At 44.7% G+C, this 9139-nt stretch overlaps 1 protein-coding gene across 2 annotated transcripts; it reads right to left on the bottom strand.

Moving 5' to 3' along the window:
* Positions 1-1752: 1752 nt before the first annotated feature.
* On the bottom strand, positions 1753-8881 carry LOC144111488 (THAP domain-containing protein 2-like). Of its 2 annotated transcripts, XM_077644799.1 has the most exons (4): positions 8483-8870; positions 7594-7716; positions 6769-6849; positions 1753-2511 (listed from the first exon to the last, which is right to left on the bottom strand). In XM_077644799.1, exons 1-4 carry the CDS (start codon positions 8633-8635, stop codon positions 2368-2370), a joined length of 501 nt encoding a protein of 166 aa, XP_077500925.1. In that variant the 5' UTR covers positions 8636-8870; the 3' UTR covers positions 1753-2367. The 2 variants fall into 2 exon arrangements, with proteins under 2 accessions (XP_077500925.1, XP_077500926.1); XM_077644800.1 differs by lacking the exon at positions 6769-6849 and having other exon boundaries at positions 8483-8881.
* Positions 8882-9139: the final 258 nt, after the last annotated feature.

The raw sequence follows: 9139 nt of genomic DNA, 5'->3' as shown, positions 1-9139 counted from the left end.
ACATTGTCAGTTCGGCATTCATTATATCATAATTACCTTTGTTGTAAAGGCGGATTGTTTTATTGTATTTTGGGCGCCTAATTGCTTTAAGGTCGATGTTGACATGCATAGTTTTGTGATCACTAATCTCAAGGAGGTACGTAATGGGCTGAACGCTATCTGGGCAATTAGTCAGTAATAGGTCTAAAATGTTCGCACAGTTTTGTGTTACGCGCGTAGGTTTGGATATTACTTGAGTAAGGTTAAAATTGTAGCAGAAATCTAGAAATTCCCTTGCTTCGCCATTATTAGTTGTCGGTGCGGGCTGGTGCTGCCAATCAATATTAGGAAAATTAAAGTCGCCAAAGAGGAAGATGTGTGCGTTAGGGTGCTTCGTGATAAGTTTACTTACGGAATTATTAAGCTGACAGGAAAAATCACGAGAGTTATGTGGAGCCCTATAACAGACACCGAGTAAAATCGTAACAGTTTACTATAACAGTTAGCTTTTCCGCTATACATAGTAATATGCTCTATTTTTGCTCATTCTTTCATAAACAACATGAAAATCGCAGGGTCTGCTAAAAAATTGTCTACCAATTAAAATTGTTTTTCCTACCCTATTACAAATATTTTGTTGTGCACGTTGCCAATCTCCTACAGAGCATTCACCCGCCTGAGCAAAACCGGCATGCATTTATTTTTACAGTACGAAAACATTCAGCATCACAGTAGCGCGAGGTCCTTGGATTAGTGTGGGTAGCGTTTAATACACTGACTCCGATAAGACATCTGATTGGTAGCTATGTTTTGGCCTCTTGTTTCTACATCACCCTTTCGAACTTAGCCTCAAATTCATCCGCCTTATGAAAACTAACGTTAAAAGAGGTTTAAGATCCCCAGTTCACCGAAAACGCCTCTCCGGAATAGGCTCTTCTTCGGGGAGAAAGTGGGTTTAAGCAGACTTTTAAGAAACGTGTTCTGGGTGCAAGAATCTGTTAAAATTGGTCTTGCCCAAAAACTAAGGGCCCTAGCTGTACAGTAGAGAGGACTGCCTCTGAGACAAACTTTATTGAGCTGAACGGTCCGACAGGGCGAACATTTCAGCAACCTCTGTTCAGTTTTCCCTTGACAGCAAAGCTCTGTTCCTGGTGAAACTTGCATATTAGACATCCTTTGGAAAGTAATGTTTAGTGAAACTGTTCTGTACAGTAGCACGATCTAAAAGACGTAATGGCAGTTGCAGCACATTTATTTACTAAAATACCTTGCAGGCCTTTGCTTGTGGAAGTGGGTATAAGGGGGGTTACAATTGCAGTGAAAATTGAGCTTATGTGCAGAAACACTTCATACACTAGCAGGACAAGAAAAACACATGCTAAGACATTTAAACATAATGCTAGTACAGTTAACAAGCATATTTAATTTTGAGAGCAGCAGTTGGTGAACGGTGTAAATCCCTCTCAGGGATTAATTATTACAATTGGTAGCGAGGTGCTGGAAGTGGCAAGGTAATACGTCTACTTAGGGCAAGTAGTGACCCTTTTTTCACCCTTTTTATTGTTCCTCTCAGAAAATGTAAAAAAAATACATAAAACAAAAAGGAGGAGTCCGGCCCAGCAATGCTTTGCCAGATCCGTATCACAAAAGTGAAATTAACTAGAATAAGAATGGGGCAGCGTGCATTTGGCAGGTTCTCTCTGATCATGAATGGCAGTTTACCAATATCCTCAAGAGAAAAATATACAATATACAAATATACAACAGGACAGGCCCTGACTCGCAACTGAAAGTTTATTTGGTGAAAAGGGATTGAAGAAACAAAAAATTGGCAGTGGTTTAGCTCTGGTTAAACCTGGAATGACGCAATAGCCACAGCTGGCCGAGTGGAACTTGCTCAGTTGAATTGCAAAGTCAGTCTTTCACCTCTCCGTTTCGCTGGGCGTTCCTTCTTCATCTTCGTCCCACTTGACACGGCGCATGCGCACAGCTGTGGCAGCTTGGTTTCCCGCCGGCAGCAGCAGCTGCTCCACACCACGTGGCTCGTCACGTGACCAACCAGGTGACGAACCACGTGATCAGCCACGGTGCCGCGCCGCCGGCAGCTGCTCCGCACCACGTGACCAACCATGCGACAGCGTGGCAGCGCAGCCATAGGGTGGTGGCGCCACCATGCTGAAGGCTTGAAATGCTACAGTAATGTAGCTATCGCTACAAAAGCGTTTTTCCTGTACATACCCAGGTGTCATACACTCGCAGTCTCACACACACCCACGTGTTAGTGTCTGTTCCCAGCCGCACACTACAGTATTTATGCGTAGGCTGTGGGCACAAACGCAGGCGTTCAGACCCAAGCATGCTGGACAGGCATGAAGACATCCCAGTTAGTCAGTGTGTCAACTTTTTGCCTGAATGGCAGCATGAAGCAGTGTCACTGGTGTTGGCATTGTTGTCACCACTGCAGTCCTCATTGGTGGGGGCACCCTCATCGAATGTCCTTGTAGTCGCCGTCTCATAGCCAGCCTGTAAAACCTGTACGAGAAGTACGCTTCAGAATCGTGCGTTATACCTGTGCTACACGGGCGTTTCAAATGCCTTCCAAACGAATGTCATTCGACTCGACTGCCAAACCTGGGCTGCTACACGACGTTTTTGAACGGCATTCGGTTCACATGACATTCGAGTCGACGGAGCTCCGCGGAGACATTCGGGATTTTGGAATGCCTTCGAGGCGCAAGCACGACTACTCTCTACCGCAGCGTCTTCGCGCCATAGGTGGCAGCATAAGTTTTGAAGAGCAAATATGTTCGTTAAACGATGAAATTCTAAATACTATTTATATACATTACACGGATCTTTTCCGGAAGTTTTGTTAGCAAGCAAATATTTACCGCATACTCTGGAACCCATCGTAGGAAAGAAAAGCAGCCATTTTGGTCCGGTGCCAGTTTTTTCACTTTGTGCTGTTGCTTTTGCTGTGTTTTGTCTTTTTATTTTGTGTGCGTGTACGTCTTTGTGTACATTTTAAGTGAACTTTTTTCTATTCAGTGATGTTTATTGCACTTTTTCGTTTTTTGCGACACACGCAGGAGATAGAGCCCAGTGTAGCCAACAGACCGCACACAAAAAATGGCTGGGCTATGGGCTTGGGCCTCTGTTAGAACAGAGGCGTTTAGTAATGAATAAATAGTAAAATTTATTAGAAATGACATATTGCTTTTAAACGTAGCAATTTTATAGCGGACTGTAACTATACAAATTAATTGTTGCTGCTATATTTGTTTAAAACAAAACTTGATGGCAGCAGCACCCCTGTAGCTTGGCGGCAGAATACTGAAGCTTTCGAATGCTTTTGGAATAGTCGTGTAGCACTGTGCGGGTCCGTCCAGTCCGAATGCCATTGGAAGTTTCGAATGCCGTTCGACTCGAATGTCATTTCAACGTATTCGTGTAGCACAGGTATTAAGACTCGCAGCAGAGTTCGAACTTTGGGGGAAGGGGGGGGGGGGAGTTAAAAGGCTTGCGAGTGAGGTCAGCACAGTGGGTTATGGAAAGAGAACTGGTAGAGGTAACACTGAGAGGCAGAAAGTTTGCCAAATAGATTGAAGAACAAACTCTGGCAAATGATATGACCTAGCTGAGGTTGAGGAAAGAATTTGTACAGCTGAGCTCACCGGCTTTGCCCATTAACCAGAGAAAGCTGTTAGTTTTGGTTTAACCATTTAGGCTAATCTCAACCTCCTTACCCTCTCTTCCCTCTCATACTTTCCTTATCCCTCCTCTACCGTAAACATGGAGAGGAGGATTTCCCTCTCTCCATTTGGCCACCTGCCAACCATTACAGGTGAAAGCACAACACATCAACTGCTTCCGGGCATCTTTTGTTTTCTTTTTAGACAATGGTATATCCCCTTGCCTGAGGCCAACACAACTATTGAGAGGTAAAGATATCATGCCACACAATTAACATGCCTGTCTGGGCCTTGCCACTTAAGCTACTGTCAGAAATATTCAATCTTCTTTCAAAATTTGACATGGATGAAAGAATGAAGAACTAGAACATGATGGACAGCCCATTTGAGTAGCATGATACTCTTTATTAAAAGCACCTATGACAAGGCGATCCATAGCACAGGTATTGAAACAAGAAAAGGATAGCAAAGCTGAAGCAACAGCTGGATGAAGCAGTAAAGACGTGAAGTTAAAAAGGTCGTGGCACAAGCTGCTATGGAAGAAGCAAACATTTTGACCTCATGAACATGCAGGCTTAGCTGCTGAAAATACTGCTACTGTATTCTGCTCAACAAGAAAAGAAAGATCAGCAGCAAAGTGAATTAGCATTTTACAAAAGTTTGTCATAGCATAGATTCAATACAATCACTACATTTGCCATGAAAAATATGCAGAAAAAATATATCTGCCAATACCCAAGATAAGTTGGCATAAATATATACGCAAAGCAAGTTGCGTGAAACATTATACTACGTAAGAACTTTTCTTGGCAATGCAGGCAAAGCTTCAGAACCGAAATGTGCCCTCTCTTCCTATGCCGCAGAATATAGTCGCCGGTTGCTGCTAAGTTTCCTCTTAGACTAGTTATTTCTCGTAAATTTCTAACATGACTGCACATTTTCGAAGTAGACAGTCATGCCAAAAACATGCCCGCCGCGGTGGCTCAGTGGTTAGGGCGCTTGGCTACTGATCCGGAGTTCCCCGGGTTCGAACCCGGCTGCGGCGGAAGCGTTTCGATGCAGGCGAAACGCTAAGGCGCCCATGTGCTGTGCGATGTCAGTGCACGTTGAAGATCCCCAGGTGGTAGAAATTATTCCGGAGCCGTCCACTACAGCACCTCTTTCGTCCTTTCTTCTTTCACACCCTCCTTTATCCCTTCCCTTACCCAGCAGTTCAGATCTCCACCGATATGTGAGACAGATACTGTGCCATTTCCTTTTCCCAAAAACCAATTTTCATTTTTTATCTGATTGCAACAAATTGTTCTGGCATGTCCGGTTACAAGAAACTTCCATGGATAATGCCAGCTAACACCAGCGATAAAGCAAAGCAACTGCGCACCGAGCAGCATACAAGGTGGCCATCTTGTGGCTGAAGTGACACAGTACGTGTGGCAGAGTGGCAAAGTCACAGACGCTGTAGCTCTTTCTCTCTCTTCATTGGCAAAAAAAGTTGTCGTTGACTATAAAGGCATTCATATCACCTATTGTACAATGGTAACAGGCCGCAATACTGTGCAATCTAGAGCTGCCCATGGCCAGAGTACATAAATGCTCTGGCTAATGTAAAAGTTACCTTGTTGAATGTCAGTACACAAAGAGTGAGGATAAAGCTTGTCACTCGCCATCATCATCATCATCAGCCTGACTACGCCCACTGCAGGGCAAAAGCCTCTCCCATGTCTCTCCAATTAAACCTGTGCTTTGCCAGCTGCATCCACCCTTTGCCTGCAAACTTCTTAATCTCATCCGCGCACCTCACCTTCTGCCGCCCCCTGCTACGGTTACTTTCTCTTGGAATCCACTCCACTACCCTTAAGGACCAGCGGTTATCTTGCCTTCGCACTACATGCCCTGCCCAAGCCCATTTCTTCCTCTTGATTTTGACCAGGATGTCATTAATCCACATTTGTTCCCTCACCCACTCTGCCCGCTTCCGGTCTCTTGACGTTACACCTATCATGTTCTTTTCCACAGTTCGCTGCGTTGTCCTTAACTTGAGCTGAACCCTTTTCGTTAGCCACCAGATCTCTGCACCATAGGTGAGTACCAGTAAGATATAGCTGCTGTATAACTTTTCCCTTAAGGAATAATGGTAAACTGCCATTCATAATCTGAGAGAACCTGCCATATGTACTCCACCCCATTTTTATTTTTTTATTCTGTTAGTCATTTCCCTCTCACAATCCGGATCAGCAGCCACTATCTGCCCTCAGTAGATTTATTCCCTTCCACTTCCAGCACCTCGCTACCAACTGTGAACCGCTGTTCCTTTGCGAAACTGTTGATTATTACTTTGGTTTTCTGCATGTTACTTTTTACACCCACCATTCTGATCTGCACGTATAACTCATTGATCATGCTTTGCAGTTCACCTCCCGAGTGACTCAGCAAGGCAATGTGTCTCCCTGCCTGACACCCTTCCTAATTGGAATTTTATTGCTGACTTTATGAAGAACTATGGTAGCTATGCAGTTGTTATAGATATCTAACAGTATTTTTGCATAAGACTCTTCTACACCCTGATTCTGCAATGCCTGAATGACTGCATGTCTCATCACTTACTGGCCTTTAAATTGTCATTAATCACCATTTTTTTTCCCCAAAAGTACCGCAAAAGACTGGCCACTGCACAGGGCAAAGCTCTATGCAGGGGGTGAAAATCGCAAAGTGTTGAAGAGATGCAACACAACCTGTTCTCATGAATACATTGTCAATAGTTGTTCATCTTGTAAGATATAAAGTACGGCTGTGCTTCAACCAAAGCAGTACATACGAGTTCTCTTCATTTCGTTGACTAGCAAAACATCCCATCAGTTGAGAAAACCACCGAAGATGTGATATTTTCAGTGCTTTTAGCCAGATCCTACATGTCATGGATGGTGTGTACTGCAAGGACATTCTCAACGAGTGAATTAGGTCAGACAAGATTCTAGATCACGGTGTAACTTTCACAACAGCCTCCCAGTTCAATACAGGACTCTTTACGAGGTTACAAGGAACTCCAACATGTTGCTCAGGCTTTCTGCTTGAGCAACATGGTCTTAGTGGGACCCACCTTGCAGTGTTTTTCATCAGGCATCTCGTCACAAGGAGAAACCGGTGGCTGCCTTTTTCGCCATTGCCTTGAGCTCTGCTCCTGAATATAGAAAAGTGTCGATTGGTTTCTTGAGCAGCATTTTCAGAGCTGATCTACTCAGTTTCAACATCTGGGCAACGATATTTTAGGTACAACACTGAGCCTAACATTAAAGGGACACTGAGGAGAAATTGAAGTTGGCTTGTATCGATAGAATAGCAGCTCCTGATCACAAAAACGCTACTCTTCCTGAAAACAAAGCTCTTGTAATGTAGAAAATAGCAAGAACCAAAATACAGGTATCACCGCCACAGGCCAATCTCGCAAGTACAAGTGTGATGACTTCCTAGGACAAGAGGCGCCACCTTGGAGGAATTTTCCTTACTTCATGGATTCCACGAATTTCTGAGGCTGGCAAAGGAAGGTTGAGCATCGCATCGCTAGCCGTCAGAAATCACGGAGTCTGCGTTTACATCACGTTTCACGTCACTCCCTTCTGTGACATCCTAAGAGTTGCCGTGATGTCATAAGAGTTCCCTGAGTTTGAATCAGAGCGGCGGGAAAAACTTTTTCAGCTTCAAATCCAAATTTCTTTGAAATAAATGCATATTTTGCTCCCGGACAAGCGACGACAAAGCCATGAAATGTCGAACTATCAGATTTTGCTAACAAAAAAAAATTGATAGAGTTCTCCTCAGTGTCCCTTTAAGTTCGACTTTCAGTTTCAGCGTTAGAGCCTCATGTGAAGCTTTAACATTTGAGTTCTTAATCGTTTTTTTCAGAACATCAGCAGCATGGGCTCACCTGCTCTGTCAGTTGCTTGAGTGGCATTTTGTTGTGAGGGAACAATGAGGGAACAGCAGTCAGCTTCAGCCTTTTCCAGCCATCTGCTCTGTGCTGCTCGAATTGAGATGGCTCGAAGTGTGCCTGCAAGAAAAAAATTTACAGACGATTAGTGAGGTTCATTCGGCTGAGTATGAGTTAACTTTAGTGTTTACCTCGGACAGAGCTGCTTTTTAGACCTATGCATGCGTACAAGTTGGCATGTGGGCAAAGCCTAGTTAGCACAGCTGAGTGAATGTCTATACAGGAGGAGTACAGTACCAGTGGACATAGTCCAGCAATGGTTGGTTTGGTTTATGGGGGCTTAACGTCCCAAAGCTACTAGGGCTATGCGGCTTGCTCGCTTCAGTGTCTCAACTACACCGTGGTGCTTTGGGCATCTTCCACATCACTACAGCTGTCATCTGGCCCGCAATGCCACTTATAGGAAGGGTAACAGTGTTCGCCGTTTAGGGAGGTGGCATGTCGGAACTAGCTACAGAAAACCCGTATCCCAAGGAGGCGCTTCATACCTCCATACACAGCAACAGTACCACCTTCCCTGAAGGCCGTTCTTGAACGAAACCGAAGTCGAAAATGCAGTTGTAACAGTCCAAAACACATCTGGAACCAAATGAAATTCTATTGGTTCTTCTAACTGGTTGTATTTGGCCAGTTCCAATCGGGCTTTCCCGACTGCAGAGTTCGATATGAGCACCTCGCTCTAGACTATGACGTTTGGAGTCCTGCACTATGGTGGCCCCACGAGGTGGCTCTCCACTAGGTAAGACCTATCTCACAGCCCACAGTGCTGCGTTGGCATGTTAAACGCTCTGTCTTTAGCGTAAGAGCGGCGCTTCGGCGTACTTACCTCGCACAGTTCGGCTCTTGCAGAGGGCACCCAGTAAGCTCGGCTGATGCGCAGACACCAAATCCTGCGCCGCTCAGGGTCCCTAGGAAACTGGAAGAGACGCACGCCGTTTTTGCTGTGGTTCGAGCAACCGACCGCGCAGCAACCACCCATCGCCGCGTTTGTCGACCCGACGGATCCCGAGTCTTTGAACCTGCTGCCTTAGAACTGCAGCCGCTCCAGTGCAGCGATCGGTGAATCAACTCTATCTTGAGTACTTCGGTGCCAAATAATAACGCGCACAAGCAATACTACGTATGCTAAACGAACAACGAAATGTAAGCCGTCATTCCTCCTTGTCCTAGGCGGCCATTCGGCGTTCTTATCAACTGTTGCTATGGGGAACGGGGCTACGGCTGCAAGGGTGCGGCTGGTGTTGGACCGTTGGCTGGACTTGTTGAACTGTGAAAGTGATGCACAGTTATTAATTACTGTTTTGCGAAGAAGTTTTTTGTTGCACATTACTAAAAAATAACTGATTATAATAAACTGTGTTCGTGAACACTTTGGATACACATACGTTAATTTTTTTTTTTTTAAGCAGCACTGTAACGCATATTCGGCGCTGCGTTGTTTTATTAATGAAAGAAAAAACTTGATTTTAGAGACATTTTATGT

This window comes from Amblyomma americanum, chromosome 11 (assembly GCF_052857255.1).
Source record: "Amblyomma americanum isolate KBUSLIRL-KWMA chromosome 11, ASM5285725v1, whole genome shotgun sequence".
NCBI classification, from domain to species: domain Eukaryota; kingdom Metazoa; phylum Arthropoda; class Arachnida; order Ixodida; family Ixodidae; genus Amblyomma; species Amblyomma americanum.
The sequence above is the reverse complement of the archived record's forward strand: the minus strand, read 5'-3'. Positions and strand labels throughout refer to the sequence as shown.